Below are 20,220 nucleotides of genomic sequence, written 5' to 3' on the forward strand. Positions count from 1 at the left end.
GGAATAGTTGATATATTCTCTTCATAAAACAAAAACCCCAACCCTGAGAAGGGGATACATAGGAACCTTACTGGACTTATGAACTCTTTATTTCTGGCCAAGTTTGCAATGTTGTACTTGGGTGGGGAAGGCTATTGCTCCCACCATTGGAATGGTTACATTTTGAAAGCTTTTAACCTTCCACAACACAAAACGGACACTCCATGAAACTAACAACCAGCAAATTTAAAAAAATCATAGAAAGTATTTTTCACACAGTGCATAATTAACCTGTGAATTCAGAAGTTTGGGTATGTTCCTAGAGGAAAAGTCAATAAAATATTATTTGCCATAAAACTTGAAAGAACCATTGCTTATCCCTGAAAATCAGCTGTGGGACTCAGTCAGATACTTGTGACCAGTGGTGTGCTGGAGCAGGCTCTCACAGGCTCGCAAGAGCCGCTTGTTAAGTTTTTAAGAATTTTGGGAGCCGGTTGTTTAAGTAGGGGGCCCTCCATGGCTACTTTAACAACTGGCTCCCAAAATGTGGGCTTGGGCCCCCTGCTGAATTCTCTTTTACTTTACTGGTGGGGATGCTGAGCCCTGCCAGCCAAGTAAATAGACTGCTGCTGCTCCCTGCTCTTTGTTTCCAGCTCTGAACAGCACTTGGGACTTCTCGAGCATGTGAAAGAAGTTCCAGCATGCTGCTCAGAGCAAGATGTTGGGAGTGGTGGCAGTCCATTTATTGGCTGCCAGCAAAGGTATGCCTAGCGTGCTCGCACGAAGGGAGGGAGGAGAGAGAGGCAAGTTTTGCTCTCCACCCCCCCACCCCCCCAGCCACCCCTGGCCCTTCCAACTGCAGAGCTGGCTACGTCCGGAGAAAGAGCCTGTTGTTAAAAATTTACCAGCACACCCCTGCTTGTGACCCAGACTGGCCACTGTTGGAGACAGGATACTCCGCTCAGTGGACCTTAGTCTGACTCAGCATGCCTTTCTTTAGGAATAATATTAATGTAGCTCTCTCACTTTAGCTTTTTTTATTCATTTAAATTCTTTACATGTTTTTCAGATCCCAGCTTAAAGACTCTGTGTAAGTTAGCAGTAATTCATCACAACCTGGACCAGTCCTGTCTCCCACATGATCTCAGGTACCTGAACTGGGAAGTCCAGATATAAAATGAAATCCCTGCGCTTTGCTTGGTGGCTTTTCCTCCGTGAGGTGCAGGCAAATTACCTGCACTGAGACATAGATGAGGAGTGCAGTTTTTATCTTTGTGACTGCTTCAGTGTCGTAGCGAGGGGGCTGCCACCCGGGGCGGGGCGGTTCGCCGTTGCACACACCCCCCCCCCCAGGTGCAACACGATGACATACCCCCCCCTCTCGGCGCATCGACACACACACACCCCCCCCCGACCCAGTGCCCACCATCTTCCGTCCAACCAGCTCCCTACCTTTAAAAGAAATATCGGAATCCAAAGTGAGGCGCAGCGCCTCGCGCCTGCACGTAAAAGAAATGTGCACCGTCTCATCGGGCCTTCCCTTGCTCTGTTTGTCCCGCCCTCCGCTGACGCAACTTCCTATTTCCGCAAGGGCAGGACAGACAGAGCGAGAGAAGGCCCGATGAGACGGTGCACATTTCTTTTACATGCAGGCACGAGGCGCTGTGCCTCGCTTCGGATTCGATATTTTTTTTAAGGTAGGGAGCTGGTTGGATGGAGGAGGGTGGGCACTGCGGGGGGGGGGGGGGGCAGGGAGCACCCCCCCCTCCCAAGAGCTGACACCCGGGGCGGACCGCCCCTCCCGCCCCCCCCCCCCCCCCCCCTTGCTACACCACTGGACTGCTTTGATACCAGACCAGACTGTTTGAAAGTGTCCTTGAAGGATCTGAAGTCTGGCTGCAGGCAGGAGTAGAAGTTTCTTTGCACCTCTGTAGTGTATCATGTTATTTGGGGCTCTTCCTCTTACATAACGCCACTCACTGTGCTTTCCTTTGTATCTGCAGCAAGGTCCTTAGTGTTTGTCACCTCTCACAATCCTTGTGCTAGACGGATTGTGTAGCGCATCGATTCCAGTTAAATTATAGGGGCTCTGTAGCTTAAGAGCTTGGAAATGCATTGGGAAGGAAATGTAGGGAGACGCACAGACCTGATTAATGCTGGCAGTGAAGAGATAAGTGCGTTTTACAAGCCTTCTTTTTCTTGTTTCAGGTGGGAGCTGACAGCAATGACAACAAACAGCAACATCAGCCGTCCAGTCCTCTCCTCGCAAGGATAGCATCAAGATTGACTCTGTTTGGAGACAGCTTTGCCAACCCAAATTCTGCCTGCAGAGACTGGGCATCTCACGCCTGCGTGCTGTCTGCAGAGACTAGATTTTTCACTCCATGATCTGCCCACAGAGGTTAAGCCTCTCACCCCCACGCATTCAGCAGAGACTGAACCCCATGTCACGCTGTAACCTGCCAGCACCTACCCTTCCACATTCTGCGCGGAGGGAGGAAACCCAGACCTCACAGTCTGCTCTTGGCTAAGATCCCACCGTATTATTTGTTCCCTTACAGAGACTGACCCTGACCACTGTGCTCTTCGTTGGCAGGTGTGCCTGAAGCCAAACAAGAAGGGGACGTGGGGTGGTGGTGGTGAAAGGAACATAAGCTCTACAATTCTTTGTATATTCTTTTGTATGTATTTAAACAACAAGTGCAGTTTTAAAAGAATTTGTTGTTATTGGTCTTTTGCTTGTGATGAGAGGGAAGGTTTAATACTACATCGTATGAGGAATCGTCTTTCTTCAGCACTGGGCGCAACACAGAAAGGGTACTACCTACCTCTGCTCAGGGAGAAGGGAGATGAAAGAGACCATTTTCTGCAGGTCATAGTGCAAGAGAGGACACTAGGAAATCCTTCACTTTCTTTCACTCTTAAGAACATAAGAATAGCCATACTGGGTCAGACAAGTGGTCCATCTAGCCCAATATCCTAATTCCAGCAGTGGCCAATCCAGGTCACAGGTATGTGGCAGAAACCCAAGTACTGGCAACATACCATGCTACAAATCCCAGGGCAAACAGTGGCTTCCCCGTGTCCATCTCAATAACAGACTATAGACTTTTCCTCTAGGAATTTGTCCAAACCTGTTTTTAAACCTAGACATGCCCCCTACTCGCTTGCTGTAAGAATGTGCTGTCACAGTGGTTGTCTTGAGTTCACTGTAAAGAAACTGGGTATGGTGGAAGAAAACTCTGTGGTCCTGAGCCACTGATCCCTTTCTCCAGTAGACGGCGTGTGATGGATGAATTTTTCTGAGCTAGTGTTTTTATTGCAAATCTGGGTCAACACACAAGGGTGGAAGTGAACAGATTCCAAGAAACCAGCCCAAACAAAGACTAAGTGCATTAAAGTAAGTTTATTGGGACCCAACACAGTCCGTGTTTCGGCATGCAAGCCTTCCACAGGGGTCAAAATACTTCAGATTGCAACAGCACTGCTGGGAACATGTGAGCCTTTATAAAGGCTCAATGATAAGGCTGTGTATCTGAAAAAGCCTGAGGAAGGCTTGCATGCCGTAACATGGACCGTGTTGGGTCCCAATAAACTTACTTTAATGCTCTTAGGCTTTGTTTGGGCTGGTTTCTTGGAATCTGTTCACTTCCACCCTTGTGTGTGACCTTTGATGTTTTTGTAGAAGGCATGGACCCCCTTGACTTGCCTTATTGCAAATCTGGACATTCCAGGAATCATCATATCATCTAAGCAGAAGCCTCTGCACGAAAGGAGGAGTGCCCAGGCCTGTACTAAATATACACATGCTACATGCAGGTATGTGTGAGCTGATAGCAATGAATTAGTGCAGAGGATCGCTGGAACGCACATCTCTGTCATCATTTGGTGGAATGGCTTGTGTGTTCTCTGTCTAGGGGTTGTCCCCAAGGTGCCTCTCAAGTAGAAGGCTCCCCTATTTATAACATAGTAGATGACGGCAGAAAAAGACCTGCACGGTCCATCCAGTCTGTATATGTATATATGTTTTCAGTGTACACAGCCTAGAACTGTGGATAGTTGTGCTTTCTAAATATTTAAAGAAAGAAAGAGATCCCAGGATCTCAACAGCAATGAAGATACAAGAAGACTCCTTTTCACTGCATATCATAAGTAATCCACAAGCAGAAGCAGCACATCTGTCAAAAGAAAAATAAGATTCAATTCACAGGATTTTTTTATTATTTCACCATTAGCCTTCCGCGGTTTAAAAAGTATGCTTAGATTTGATCCCCAAATTAAAAAAAAAGTTCAGTATATCAGGACCATGACCCTTTAAAGAAGCTTGTAGAAACACTGGTACGGCAGCTTCAGAAGCTTATGTCAAAGAGCTCTACTGCAATATTGTCTTAGATTAAATTAAATTTCCCTAATGCAAAAGGTATTAAATCTCTTAAACATGCCAGATATGTATCTCTTTCAGGAGAAGTTAGATGCTTAACTGATTATTTGTCATTTAGACGGGCAGTTAAAAACTTTTTATTTAGGGAATACTGGATGGATTGTTAATTATTTTTTGTAGATATGAAATGGGACCCTTAAAGGTGCACCGAAAAATAGCCTCGCATTCAGGCCACCTCTTAGCGCATCTGCCAAAAAGCTGAATTTCTATTTGCAGCAATAATGGCCAGGCACCAAGTCCAAAATTAGCATCTGGCCATTTATCGCTTGAGCTCTTACATCTCCTGTTTACTTTGCAGTAAGGGCTCAAGGTCAAGCCCCATGGTAATCGGGCAGTGTGGCCGTGCTGCTGAATATGGCCGGGAACACCTTCCCATGGTAAGAAAAAAAAAAAACCCAGAAAATTATTTTCTGCCATGGGAAACTGAGTTCGCAAACTCAGAACTACCGCCGGGCTCCTGTGCAACCCCAGCGGTAGGGACGATTTGGCACACGCTACCTCTGCCTTTGTCAAGGGACCTCTGTGTTAATTCCCTGCTAGTATTATTTGTATTTCCTGGGATATTCTCAGCTTTCTCCTATGTGACCTGCTTTGAGCTGTGTTTAGGTATTTGCAGGATATAACATAGACCCCTGCGGAACTCCACAATCTACCCTTCTCCATTTGACTTGACATTCCTTTTGCTGTTTCTTATTATTTTCAGTTGGTTCCATTTTCTGAAAGATTTTCTTTTTGCTCTAATAGTTTCCTTCACCTCACTTTTAACCATGCCGGCTGTCATTCGGTTTTCCGTCCTCCTTTTTTTAACATGGAATATATTTGGCCTGAGTGGCACTTTTACCCCTCGGTCATCTAGCGGTCCAACCGATTCTTTTGCCAGCTTCTTGCTTTTAATATACCTAAAAAAAATTTTTTACTATGCATTTTTGCCTCCAACGCAATCTTCTTTTTTTTTAAGTCTCTTTGCCTTCCTTATCAGTGCTTTGCATTTGATCTGCCATTCTTTATGTAGTTTCCTATTATTTTCAGTTGGATCCTTACATTAGTACATAAGTATTGCCATACTGGGAAAGACCAAATGTCCATCAAGCCCAGCATCCTGTTTCCAACAGTGGCCAATCCAGGTCACAAATACCTGACAAGATCCCCAAAAAGTACAAAACATTCTATACTGCTAATCCCGAAATAATGGATTCTCCCCAAGTCTATTTAATAATGGTCTATGGACTTTTTCTTTAGGAAGCCATCCAAACCTTTTTTAAACTCGGCTACACTAACCACTTTCTTCCATGTTCTGAAAGATTTTCTTTTTGCTCTAATAGTTTCCTTCACCTCACTTTTTAACCATGCCATCTGTCGTTTGGTATTCCTTCCTCCTTTTGAATAGATTGAATCTATTTGGCCTGGGCTTCCAGGATGGTATTTTTGAACAGCATCCACGCCTGATATAAACTTTAGACCTTTGCAGCTGCTCCTCTTGTTTTTTTTCACCATTCTTCTCATTTTATCATAGTCTCCTTTTTGAAACTTCAATGCTAACATATTGGATTTCATGTGTGTACTTACTGCAGAGATTATTTCAAATCTGATCATGTTATGATCATTGTTATCAAGAGGCCCCTGCACCAGATCATTCACTCCACTAAGGACTAGGTCTAGAATTGTTCTTCCTCTTTTTGGCTCCTGAACCAGCTGCTCTATAAAGCAGTCCTTGATTCCATCAAGGAATTTTACCTCCGTAGCATGCATTGATGTTACATTTATCCAGTCAATATCGGGGTAATTGACATCACTCATTATTATCATGTTCCCCAGTTTATTAGCTTCCCTAATTTCTGATAACATTTCTACTAAATATAAGAATAAAATAAACATTCCATATGACACAGATAGCGTGCAATCATTATGGATAGAAATTCCATGTGTGAAGGAAAGGAGTATTCTTGTGGGGCTGTACTACCATCTGCTGAGACAGAATGAACTTATGGATGAAGAAATGTTTACAGAAATTAGGAAAGTTGTCAAATTGGGCAGTGCTATAATAGTGGGTGATTTCAATTACCCTAGTATTGACTGGATAAATGTTTGCATCAAGGAGTGCCAGGGAGATACAATTTCTGGATGTAATAAATGACTGCTTCTTGGAGCAGCTGGTCCAGGAACCAATCAGAGAGGGAGCCATTTTGGATCTGATCGTTGGTGGCATACAGGGCATAGTTTGAGAGGTGGTAGTGTTGGGTCCCCTGGGAAACAGTGATCATAACATGAACAAGTTTGAGCTACTATCTGGGATGAACCTGCAAAAGAAATCTACTGTAGCTGCATTTCATTCTTGAAAGGACGACTATAATAAAATGAGGAAAATGGTTACAAATAAACTAAAAGGATTGGCTGCAAAGGTTAGGACACTAAATCAGGAGTACATGTTATTCAAAAATACCAGTTTGGAAGGCCAGTCCCGATGCATTCCACATATTTGCAAATGCGGAAAGAAGAGAAAACAGCCTGCATGGTTAAAATGTGAAGTAAAAAAGGACATTACAGACAAAAGATTGTCCTTCAAACAATGGAAAAAGGACCCAAATGAAGAAAACAAGTCAGATGCAAAGCATTAATAGAAAAGGCTAAAAGAGAACACAAAGAAAAATTTGACGCAGAGGCTAAAACTCAGGATTAATAGCATGGAATGTTGTTGCTAATTCGGTTTTTGCCAGGTACTTTGTGACTAGCTTGGCCACTGTTTGGAAAACAGGATAGTGGGCTAGATGGACCACTGGTCTGACCCACTATGGCTACTCTTATGTTCATCCTCAAATCTATGAGATATACTGTCATTATAATGTCTAGCCTGAAAATACACCCACATATAGGTGTGAGGGATGTCCCAGTGCTGTTGAAATTGTACAAACGAAGGGAAGCCTCCATCCCCAACCTTAAGAATCTGAAAAAAAAAAGTGTAACACCCTTTCCCTCCCAGAGTTGGAAAATAGAATTCCCTATACCCAGAATAAAATCAGGATTCCCCACCAAATTGAGAAATAGTGAGGCCTGATCCCCGGCTTCTACATAACATACATAGAGATCCATGCCGAAATCGAAGCTTATTTTGTAACAATGCGCCTAACTTAATTGGCTTAACAAGCTCATCAGCTTTGATAACAGCTCTTAACATGCAATAATGAGCCCTAATTTGCAATAATTAGAATTTATGCTTACAGCTGGCTAAGCGCAGTCTGTGATGCAGTGCGCCTAATTTCTATCGTGCAGGCAAAAAGGAACATGGATAGAGGTAGGGAAATGGGTGTTTCATGGGCGGTCCAAAATTTATGCACGTAGTTATTGAATATGGCTGAGTGTGTGTAAATCTGCGTGCTAGGATTTACGCCACATTTTCATTGGTGTAAATGGAGGCACAGAGATATCAACTGAGCATATTCTATATACTGCGCCTATATCTAGCTGTCACGTATAGAAATACAGTTGGCAGCGATTTCTGTGCTGATCTTTCAGGCATCATATATAGAATCTCCCGCTGTCTGTCTTCTCCTGTCTTTTCCTACACCATTTCCAATTTAGTTGAAAAGGCTGCAGGAACTGAAGCTTACATTTAAACTTTCCCAGGATCTTGGTGTACCAGATTTATAGGGATACTAGTAAAAAAGGCCCGTTTCTGACAGAAATGAAATGGGCGCTAGCAAGGTTTTCCTCGGAGTGTGTAAGTTTGAGAGTGTGTGTGAGAGATGGAGTGTGTGTGTCAGAGAGAGAATATGAGAGAGACAGAGTGTGTGAGACTGTGTGTGTGACAGAGAGATAGAGTGCGATAGACAAGAGAGTGTGTCAGAGAGAGTGTATGTGAGAGAGAGTGAGTGAGTGTCCCCCCCTCTCGCAGGTGCCCCACCCCCCTTTTGCAGGGCCCCCCACCCCACCCCCACCTCTCTGGTCTCAGGATCCCCTCCTCACCTCCCCCCTGCAGCCACCCATGTCCAGCGACCCTCCCCTCCCCCCCCCCATGCATCAAACCCCCTCGCCACCCGTAGCTGCCATTGGTAACGCTGTCTAGCTGCTGCTGCTTCTCCTGTTGAGCAGCAGCAACCGCTACAAAAAGAAAAAAAGCAATAATGTTTTTAAACATCAAGCACGGACCGCAGACAGCCATCAGGCATTGGCTGTCGGCTCTGCAGCCGGTCCTCCTCTTGCCTCTCACTTTGTTGTGCTCCTCTGGGGTCTTACTCCAGGGGCAGTGACATGGAGGCGAGAGGAGGAGTGGCTGCAGAGCCGACAGCCAATGCCTGATGGCTGTCTGCGGTGCCGTGCGTGATGTTTAAAAACATTTATGGCTTTTTTTTCTTTTTGTAGCAGCCGCTGCTGCTCAACAGGAGAAGCAGCAGCGGCCGGACAGTGTTACCAGTGGCAGCTGCGCGTGGCGAAGGGGTTGATGTGCTGGGGGGGGGGGGTTGTCTGATGGCTGTCTGTGGTGCTGTGCTTGTCATTTTTTTGATGCGCCGCTTGGCGCACTCACAGCTGATTCCCAGGCAGGGGGAGGAGTAGGGAACACCGCATGTTTCCTTACTCCTCCCCCTGCCTGGGAATCAGCTGTGAGTGACGTCAGCCTGGCTACGGAGCCTAGCTCAGCAACTCCAGGAGCCACGGACACAGGTAGTCACACATTAGAACGTTGGTGGTGAGAATTATTATATAGGATAAGGATAACACCCAAATTCACCAGTTTCAAGGGGAAAAAATGGACTCTAGTAATCATCTCATTAATCCACTGCAGTAATGCTGTGACATTATAAGTTCTGAGGTCTGGAAAATTCAAGCCCCCCCCCCCCCCCCAAGCTGTATCTGTTTTCCCTTCGGTGCTGCAGACCACCCAGACACGGAGAGACTTACCTGTCTACAGTGAAAAAGTAACAACAAAGAATATTTAACTTATTACTACTACTGCTTAACATTTCTAGAGCGCTACTAGGATTACGCAGCGCTGTACAGTTTAACAAAAAAGGACAGTCCCTGCTCAAAAGAGCTTACAATCTAATGGGCGAAATGTCGAGTTGGAGCAGTCTAGATTTCCTGAATAGAAGTATGGTGGTTAGTTGCCGAAGGCGACATTGAAGAGGTGGGCTTTGAGTAAGGATTTGAAGATGGGCAGGGAGGGGGCCTGGCTTATGGGCTCAGGGAGTTTATTTCAGGCATGGGGTGAGGTGAAGCAGAAAGGGCGGAGCCTGGAGTTGGGCTTTTCAGTGACAGGAACAACTGGTGGAGGTCTTTTCTCAATTATTTTGTACTCATTTATGTTTTTTTTTTTATTGGGGAGGTTTATTATATATTTTTGTATGTTATAGTCGTGTAATTTCTGATTGATTGCATGAGTCTCTTATTCTCATTGATGTAACTCACCTTGAATCTTGCTTAAGATAGTTGGCAAGTAAAAAGCCTCTGATACCACAAAGAATATGTTCCACACAATGTGGAAACTAACATGGATCAAAAACTAACTTCCCAACAAAAACTTTCCATACGCTAGTCCAATCCACGGTCCTTGCCCATGCAGACTACTGCAACGGAATATACGCAGGCTGCAGGCAACAAGCACCAAAGAGGCTTCACGTTACTCAAAACACAGTAGCCAGGCTAATATTCAGAAAACATCAATTCAAGAACTCAAGACCACTACTACACGACCTCCACTGTCTACCAATTAAATCTGCCATGTGTGGGAAAGCGCGGGGTACAAATGTAATAAATAAAAATCATGTATATCCTTCAAAATATGTTCTCTGACCTACAGGACAATCTTCAGCCTCACACTGAATTACATGACAAACCTACTAGAACTTCCACTATGCAATGCAATCATGAACGCAATAAACTACCTTGCCATACACTTTCCTAGATGTCTAGGAGTAAAATTGGGCAGGCTGGATGGACCATTCAGGTCTTTATCTGCCGTCATTTACTATATGTTAACATATGAAACCAGCTACTCATATGTTTTGCACCAAACTATGGAACACATTACTGAAAGAAATCAAACGCTTGAATCATTACCTCACATTCCGCAAACACCTCAAAGCACATTTCTTCAAACAATCGTATCCCGTTGAGCTCTCAAAGGCAGCCAAGACATCACAATACCTGAATACCTCAAAACTATTCAAGGACAACACCAACCAACCCATGTATGTAATCATATACTGAGTCTTAACATAAGCTATCTGTTAGCCATATTGAACAAACTACTAGTTTGGAAAATGTGAGGTACAAATGGTGGAAATATATAAATAAATAGATAAATAAATAAATAAATAAATGTCATAGTATAGTGACCTAATGCTGAAGGAAAGGTGGGAAAATAACTATCCAATATTCTCTGGTAGATAGATAGTATATAATCCACTGCTGGAACCAGGATCACTGCTACCTGGTAGAAACTCATACTGATATAATCCAATCCCGAATTACACTATATTGCCCTTCACTATAATGATATCTTTTATATATGTGGGTGTATTTCTTTTGAGTACCCTCAGATCTTTCCACTATCTTTGGCACTCAGGTATACTGCTGCCTAGTGGTGTAGCACTTCTGAGTTAGGAGTAACCCAATGAAAGAAGTGCTACACCACTAGGCAGCAGTATAGGAAGCCAAGTTGGTTAATCTCTGTTTCTAGTACCCCTAAGCAGCCGTCATCTAGTACACTCAAAACAAAGCAAGCAAACCTAGGAGCTGCTGCAAGGAGGTTTAATAGACAGGAGTGGAAGTGAGTCTATCTAGTCCACTGTAAGCAAGGAAGTCAATTTGGTTAATTTCTGTTTCCACTCCCCCCCCCCCCCCCCCCCCCCCATGCAGCCGTCATCCAGTACAAAGCATGCCAACCTATGAGCTGCTGCTAGGAGGTTTAATAGACAGGAGTGGAAGTGAGTCTATCTACTCCACTGTAAGCAAGGAAGCCAATTTGGTTAATCTCTGTTTCCAATCCCCCATGCAGCCGTCATCCAGTACACTCAAAACAAAGCAAGCAAACCTATGAGCTGCTGCTAGGAGGTACTCCTGTCTATTAAACCTCCTTGCAGCAGCTCCTAGGTTTGCTTGCTTTGTTTTGGGTGTACTAGATATGACGTCTACACGGGAGAGTGGAAACAGAGATTAGGCTCACTTCCACTTCTGTCTATTAAACCTCCTAGCAGCAGCTCATAGGTTTGCTTGCTTTGTTTTGAGTAAATGGCAAAGACGGCTGCGAGGGGGAGTGGAAACAGAGATTAACCAAATTGGCTTCCTTGCTTACAGTGGAGTAGATAGGCTCACTTCCACTCCTGTCTATTAAACCTCCTAGCAGCAGCTCATAGTTTGGCATGCTTTCTTTTGAGTGTACTGGATGACGGCTGCATGGGGGTGGCGGGGAGTGGAAACAGAGATTAACCAAATTGGCTTCCTTGCTTACAGTGGAGTAGATAGGCTCACTTCCACTCCTGTCTATTAAACCTCCTAGCTGCAGCTCATAGTTTGGCATGCTTTCTTTTGAGTGTACTGGATGACGGCTGCATGGGGGGGGGGGGGAGTGGAAACAGAGATTAACCAAATTGGCTTCCTTGCTTACAGTGGACTAGATAAACTCACTTCCACTCCTGTCTATTAAACCTCTTTGCAGCAGTTCATAGGTTTGCTTGCTTTGTTTTGAGTGTACTAGATATGACGGCTACACGGGGGAGTGGAAACAGAGATTAGGCTCACTTCCACTCCTGTCTATTAAACCTCCTTTCAGCAGCTCATAGGTTTGCTTTCTTTGTTTTGAGTGTACTAGATGACGGCTGCATGGGGTAGTGGAAATAGAGATTAGCCAAATTGGCTTCCTTGCTTACAGTGGACTAGATAGGCTCACTTCCACTCCTGTCTATTAAACCTCCTTGCAGCAGCTCATAGGTTTGCTTGTTTTGTTTTGAGTAAATGGCAAAGACGGCTGCGAGGGGGAGTGGAAACAGAGATTAACCAAATTGGCTTCCTTGCTTACAGTGGAGTAGATAGGCTCACTTCCACTCCTGTCTATTAAACCTCCTAGCAGCAGCTCATAGTTTGGCATGCTTTCTGTTGAGTGTACTGGATGATGGCTGCATGGGGGGGGGGGGGAGTGGAAACAGAGATTAACCAAAGTGGCTTCCTTGCTTACAGTGGAGTAGATAGGCTCACTTCCACTCCTGTCTATTAAACCTCCTAGCAGCAGCTCATAGTTTGGCATGCTTTCTTTTGAGTGTACTGGATGACGGCTGCATGGGGGGGGGGGGGTAGTGGAAACAGAGATTAACCAAATTGGGTTCCTGAGTGGAGTAGATAGGCTCACTTCCACTCCTGTCTTTTAAACCTCCTTGCAGTAGCTAATAGGTTTGCTTGCTTTGATTTGAGTGAACGGGAATGACAGCTGCGCTGGGAAGGGAAACCTTAGACGGTCCTAATTTGCTTCCTTGCATACAGTGGACTAGATAGGCTCACTTCCACTCCTGTCTATTAAACCTCCTTGCAGCAGCTCCTAGGTTTGCTTGCTTTGTTTTGAGTGTACTAGATATGACGGCTACACGGGGGAGTGGAAACAGAGATTAGGCTCACTTCCACTCCTGTCTATTAAACCTCCTTTCAGCAGCTCATAGGTTTGCTTGCTTTGTTTTGAGTGTACTAGATGACGGCTGCATGGGGTAGTGGAAACAGAGATTAGCCAAATTGGCTTCCTTGCTTACAGTGGAGTAGATAAGCTCACTTCCACTCCTGTCTATTAAACCTCCTTGCAGCAGTTCATAGGTTTGCTTCCTTTGTTTGAGTGTATAGAAATGACGGCTGCGTGGGGGGGGGGGGAGTGGAAACAGAGATTAACCATATTGGCTTCCTTGCTTACAGTGGACTAGATAGGCTCACTTCCACTCCTGTCTATTAAACCTCCTTGCAGCAGCTCATAGGTTTGCTTGCTTTGTTTTGAGTGAATGGCAATGACGGCTGCGAGGGGGAGTGGAAACAGAGATTAACCAAATTGGCTTCCTTGCATACAGTGGACTAGATAGGCTCACTTCCACTCCTGTCTATTAAACCTCCTTGCAGCAGCTCATAGGTTTGCTTGCTTTGTTTTGTGTGTATAGAAATGACGGCTGCGAGGGGGAGTGGAAACAGAGATTAACCAAATTGGCTTCCTTGCTTATAGTGGACTAGATAGGCTCACTTCCACTCATGTCTATTAAACCTCCTTGCAGTAGCTCATAGGTTTGCTTGCTTTGTTTTGTGTGTATAGAAATGACGGCTGCGAGGGGGAGTGGAAACAGAGATTAACCAAATTGGCTTCCTTGCATACAGTGGACTAGATAGGCTCACTTCCACTCCTGTCTATTAAACCTCCTTTCAGCAGCTCATAGGTTTGCTTTTTTTGTTTTGAGTGTACTGGATGACGGCTGCTTAGGGGTAGTAGAAACAGAGATTAACCAAATTGGCTTCCTTGTTTATAGTGGACTAGATAGGCTCATTTCCATTCCAGTTGATTGTACCGCTTTGTTTAACCTTCTAAAAGATTTGTACAGCGCTGGGTTATGGCTGGTGATCGCAGCATACTGTAAGCAGTAGCGGCGTGAAAACAAAGAATCGCTCCTTCCGGCATTAAACCTTACGTTAAGCTCCAGAACGCCCGATCCGCTAAGTTACGCCCCCCTGTGACGTCATGTAAACCGTCGCCCCCTGTGACGTCATGTAAACCGTCGCAGGGAGGATGGAACTGTTATGGAGGACACGAATAGTAAGGAAATAGGTCGGTGGATCTCGGGAGAATAATCCTCAGCTGCTGCCTTCTAAAAACATTTGTTTTGGAGGATAAACGACTGGGCAAAGAGAAAAATTAACTTTTAAAGGTTTGTAAATATGGAATCTGGGAGGATCCAGCTGTGTCCGGGTTTTTTTTTAACCTTTTGGCCTCCATGATGTAGTTACACATATTAATGGATCTCTTTCTCTGGGATGCGTAAGGGAAGTACTACTACTGTTGGTGAAAATCCAATTCACTTGATACAAAAAACTTAGTGGCAGGAAGACATCCATAATTATAAGCCTTCATTGTGAAAAAGTACTACTACTACTACTTAGCATTTCTATAGCGCTGCTAGGGTTACGCAGCGCTGTACAAGTTTAAACATGGGGAAGGACAGTCCCTGCTCGAGAGAGATTACAATCTAAAGGTGACAAACTATGTAGTCAGTGTAGGTATCATGAGTGGGGAAGGTGGTTATGCGCCAAAAGCAAGGGAGAAGAGATGGGCTTTGAGTAAGGACTTGAAAATGGGCAGGGAGGGCGCATGGCGTATGGGCTCGGGAAGTCGGTTCCAGGCATAAGGTGATGCGAGAGAAAGGGCGGTGGTGGAGAAGGGTACAGATAGGAGTGATTTGTCCTGAGAGCAGAGGTTATGGGTGGGAACATAGGGGGAGAGGAGGGTAGAGAGGTAATGGGGGGCTGCAGATTGAGTGCACTTGAAGATTAAAAGGAGAAGCTTGAACTGTATACGGTAGCGGATCGGAGCCAGTGAAGCGACTTGAGAGAGGGGTGATATGAGAGTATCGGTTCACACGGTAGATAAGACGTATCCTTACTACACTCACATTAGCCCTCTCCTAATTCACTTCATTGGCTCCCGATCCATTTCAACATTATTATTATATTTGTATAGCACTACCAGACATATGCAGCGCTGAACACCTGATACAAAGAGACAGTCCCTGCTCAAAAGAGCTTACAGTCTAAATAATTCAGACGGCCAAGACAGTTAAGGGTGAGGCATTGGCTCTGCAGCTCCTCAGTCCACACTCATCTCTCCCTACACTCCTCCCATTGGCTAAATCTCTCTTATGTGTCCCTTCTTCTCCACTGCCAGCAGACTCCATTCCCACTTATGCCTGGAATCTGTCCTGATTAAATTGTAAGTTCTGTTGAGCAGGGACTCTCCTACATGTGCTGCATACGTCTGGTAGCACTGTAGAAATAAGTATTAGTACTTAGTATGCATGTGTTTACCGGTGTCATGCTTGGTGTTGTTTGGGTTTAAGATTTAACCAAAGCACTAATCCATCTCTTTCTTTTCCAGGTCCTGTAGAGATCTTTGGCTCCAGGGTCACAATGTACCGCTCCTCATCCCAGCCAAATACTTTGGCACGCAGTGCTGAGCAGGATCAGATTCCCAGCAGAATCGGTATAAGGCCACCTCTGCATGGGGCAAAAGGATCCAGAACTTGTAAAAAGACAATGCGTGTAGCTAGCAGAATTCAGAAGCAACTGTTATCCACAGAGGAGGAGGTGCAGGCGAGCAGTCCTGAGAGCAGCTTGGAGGGCACTTCCAGTGAGGATGAGCAAGACCAGAGTCAGAGCAGCCACACTGTTATTTCAAGAGAACCAGAACAGGAGCTAAGAAAAGGTACCACATCTATCCAAAGCACCTTTACCTTTGAAACCCTATCCTAATAACCAGCATTCTCTCTTTTGCATGCTCCTTGTTGGCTTTGCTCCCTTCTCTGGGAAGATCTCATGATCTCCATCTCTCTATGATAAGTGTGTAGCTCCCCCATGTGTGGGACTTTGCTTTCCCTCTTTTCCTTGTGTATCAGGCCCCTCTCCCCTCAGTGATGAGGGGATTTTTGCCCCGATGGGAGGCTCTGCTTCCACTCCTCAAACCATGTGTTTTCATTTGCCCCTGGCATTGATCTCTCCATTTTTGTAATTTGGTTGTTTGATTCTTGATATACTTCCTTTCTGTAATACAACCAAAGTGATTTACATATTATATACAGGTACTTTTTCTGTCCCTAGTGGACTCACAATATAAGTTGTACTTTTTTTCTTTTCATAGCTGGGGTACAAAGGGTTCAGTGACTTGCCCAGGGTGGTGAAGTAACATTTGCCCCTGTTGATTGGGAGGGGGGGGGAGCCTCAGGATGACAGATCATTGAGAATGCTTTGCCAGATGTTTTTGGACTAGTTTCAGATCAGAACTGGTGGTATGAGATCTAGATGGACTTTTCTCTTTTACATAGGCTGCTGTTAGATCATGAGATTCTGGTATCGTGGTTGAATCAAAGTTGATTATCTGGATCAGTTTATTCTTGGTTTAAAAGGTTTTTGAAATTTAGAACTTACAGAGTAAAATTCAATAATAAGTCAATTTTGTTTTCCCCGGCTCCAGTTCTTAAGAACATAAGAATAGCCATAGTGGGTCCATCTAGCCCAGTATCCTGCTTCCACCTGTGGCCAATCCGGGTCACAAGTACCTGGCAGAATCCCAAATAGTTGCAACATTCCCAATTATGAGCAGTCTGGGAAAAATTCAGTTCCCATTTTCCACTCAACTATTCATGTGTGCAGATGAGTTAACGTTATTACTTTTGTGTCTAGGGATATGGAACAATTAGATTCATTAGTTAGCATTTGCCTATCCAGTCTGGCATATTGGGCAAATGGTATTAAACTGAAATTAAATTTATGTTATGTGGCAATTGAACAACTTTAGATCACTTACGGATAAATCTGAATGATTATCCCTTTCTTCATTGTGATTCTGGATCCTAGCCTAAGATGGGGAATCAAATTAATTCATTGGTAAAGAAAACATTTCCAATACTTTTATTGAGAATTTTTTAACATACATATCCATACAGCCTTTAACATCGGCATACTTACAGCTTCATGACCCTCCCACCTCTGTTTCCCCCCTTCCCACATTCTTCACAACATAACTTCTATTATTCATGTAAGTGAGAACCTTTTATCATAGACATTACTTATTTTTTATTTATTTTTTGTTACATTTGTACCCCGCACTTTCCCACTCATAGCAGGTTCAATGCGGCTTACATATTATATACAGGTACTTATTTGTGATGGCGGGACCTAAAGAAAACATTTTTAAAGTTGAGGATGTTATCCCTGTTCATCAGCTTAAAATGTCACCGCGGTGTTATTGTAATCTTATGTTTGTGAAGTGTGGCTTACAACAATGGATGATAGAAATGCTTCCCTTTTACATTCGTTTACCTGCTGTTCCTAAATGTGAGCTAAAGATGTTTATAGATATTTGGTTGCCCAATCTTACCAGGTCTTCTTGCAATTCCTCACAATCTGCTCTTTGTTTAACATTTGTACATTTTCAGATGACACAACCAACTTGTCCATACTAAGGAGCAGTGTTGTGGAGCAGTAGCCTAGTGGTTAGTGCAGTGGACTTTGATCCTGGGGAACTGAGTTCAATTCCCACTGCAGCTCCTTGTGACTCTGGGCAAGTCACTTAACCCTCCATTGCCCCTGGTACAAAATAAGTACCTGGATATATGTAAACCGCTTTGAATATAGTTGCAAAAACCTCAGAAAGGCAGTATATCAAATCCCATTTCCCTTCCCCTTAATGCTGAGGATTTATTAGCTGGTAAGCTCCTCCTCTCTCTCCACTCCATGTCCCTGAGACCCTTTTTCTTCAATTATGTACTCAACCTAAGTTTTTCATCTTATTAATCTACTATGTTTTGGCTTTTTATTTGGCTCTTAGGGGATTTCAGTGTGGACGCTAATAGCGCTTCTCAGTTATTGGTTTCTTCAATTGATGGAACCTTTTGGACTCTGCCCACAAAACTTATGCTGTGGGTCATTCCCTGGTCCTCAGTTTTTCTATTGTATTCTTTTCTGTGGTAGAAATATTAAAATTCTTCCCTGTTATTTCTTGGATTGATAATTATTTAGTATGCATTGATATACCCAGAGCTACTCCTGCAAAGTAAAAGTGATTTCAGTCACAGAATTTGTGCAAAGACATGTATGCCTCTATATTATTGCAGCGTTGATCACACATTTCCTACATTGTCACAGTGCAGTCGCAGATTTCACGGTTTGTTAGTTTATGGTTTATTAAGATCTGATAGAGATATTGTCAGAAAGGAACTCCGACAGACCTAACGCGTATAGACTGAAAAGCAGTTTCATACTACAGTGCATTTCCCATCATCATCTCGCTGTCCAGACTTAGCCACCGGGTTTAGTCTGGGCTGTTGCGTCAGTTGCTGCGCCGTTTCTCGAGCTTGATGGGCTGCTGCACTGTCTTGCTGAAAATAAAACTCTAGTATTATATCAGCTGAGAGACAGGGAGTCAGAAATCAGATTCTCTGTCTATAGTACATAGCTTTGTGTTAATAAACAACTAGGATAAAATATATACTGATTAGTATCTGAACACTTATTTATTTTTTTAACATTAACAATACAATAAGCTGGTCCATTAGGGTAAACTTGCTTGAAAAAATGGGACTTTAACATTTTCCTGAAAGGTAAATAGTTATTAATAGCTCAGATGGGTCTTGGGAGAGCATTCCAAAGTTGACTACCAAGCTGAAGAGCCCTAACCTCTTTAGCCTTTCCTCATACGGGAGGAGTTCTATCCCCTTTATCATTTTGGTCGCTCTTCTTTGAACCATTTCTAATTTTGCTATATCTTTTTTGAGATATGGCGACCAGAATTGAACACAGTACTCGAGGTGGGGTCACACCATGGAGCTATAGAGGCATTATAATATTCTTGGTCTTATTTTTCATCCCATTCCTAATAATTCCTAGCATCCTGTTTGCTTTTTTGGCTGCTGCCGCACACTGAGCAGAAGATTTCAGCATATTATCTAGAACGACACCCAGATCTTTTTCTTGAGCGCTGACCCCAAGGTGGACTCTAGCATCAGGTAACTGTGATTAGGATTATTCTTTCATTTGTCCACATTAAATTTCATCTGCCATTTGGACGCCTAGTCTTCCAATTTCCTAAGGTCTTCCTGCAATATTTCACAATCTGCAAGTGTTTTAACAACTTTGAATAATGTTGTGTCATCTGCAAATTTAATCACTTCACTTGTTCCGATTTACAGATCATTTATAAATATGTTAGAGATCATATGATTGTGTGAGCGGAGCAGACTTCTGTTCCCCAAAATTGGCAGGAAGATTAATGGAGCTTGTGCAGAGTGTCAGATTCAACTTTGGCTGCCTTGTTGGGCAAACTGGATGGACCATACAGTAGAGAATGACGCAGGGACAGGGATCCGCAGTAAATCTAGAGTAAAAAAAAAATTACCACATTTTTACCACAAATGCAGGAACAAAACGTTTTACTCTCCTGCAGGAGCAGTAAACAGCCTCACTCCCACATTTAAAAAAATGTTTTTTAATCCACCGTGATTACTGTGGGTCCGGCATCTGCTTCCTCCCTCCCTCCCCACCTTGACGCATTGTGTCTTGTCTTTTTTTCTACCTTTTTGAGCTGCGAAGAAGATCCCTCACAGACCTGTTAGGTGCCTTCACTCTTCTGCCTGTTTTCACAAAACAGGAAGTTACTTCAGGAGATGGGAGCCAGAGGAGGAAAGGCCCTGGAGCCGGCCTGTGGGGGATCTTCTTCATAGCGAAAATAATACAGGACCTGCGCAGGGGAAGGGGACAGTCCTGGAGGGAGAGCTGGAGCTGAGAGGGGCAATGCTGGAGGGAGAGATGGAACTGAGGGGACAGAGACGGCTCTGAAGGGAGCCAAAGGGGACAGAGGCAGCGCTGGAGGAGAGGGAAGGAAGGGAGGGTGAGATGCTGCATGCGGGTGGTATATGGACATAGAGGGGGTATATGGATCTAGGGGACACAGAAAAGGGAGATTCTGATCATGGAGACAAATGTGTACACAGAGATGAAAGATGGATGGTGAGCATGGAGAAAGAAGAAATGTTGAGTGGGCAGGAGACCCTGGCTAGTGAGTTGAGAATAAGCCAATCAAA

At 44.1% G+C, this 20,220-nt stretch overlaps 2 protein-coding genes across 2 annotated transcripts in view; both read left to right on the forward strand.

Moving 5' to 3' along the window:
* Positions 1-2,693, forward strand: part of KLHDC3 (kelch domain containing 3) — a 73,023-nt gene extending 70,330 nt beyond the window's left edge. The window contains exons 9-10 of the mRNA XM_030195684.1: positions 1,049-1,127; positions 2,188-2,693. Coding sequence (XP_030051544.1) covers positions 1,049-1,127; positions 2,188-2,254 — 146 coding nt within the window. The 3' untranslated portion in view covers positions 2,255-2,693. The remainder of the gene's footprint in view (positions 1-1,048; positions 1,128-2,187) is intronic.
* Positions 2,694-14,165: 11,472 nt separating this feature from the next.
* The window catches only part of RRP36 (ribosomal RNA processing 36), a 42,053-nt gene continuing 35,998 nt past the window's right edge, over positions 14,166-20,220 (forward strand). Inside the window, exons 1-2 of the mRNA XM_030195688.1 lie at positions 14,166-14,298; positions 15,522-15,848. Of these exons, the coding sequence (XP_030051548.1) occupies positions 15,554-15,848 (295 nt within the window). The 5' untranslated portion in view covers positions 14,166-14,298; positions 15,522-15,553. The remainder of the gene's footprint in view (positions 14,299-15,521; positions 15,849-20,220) is intronic.

The sequence above is a fragment of the Microcaecilia unicolor genome, chromosome 3 (genome assembly GCF_901765095.1).
Source record: "Microcaecilia unicolor chromosome 3, aMicUni1.1, whole genome shotgun sequence".
NCBI lineage: Eukaryota > Metazoa > Chordata > Amphibia > Gymnophiona > Siphonopidae > Microcaecilia > Microcaecilia unicolor.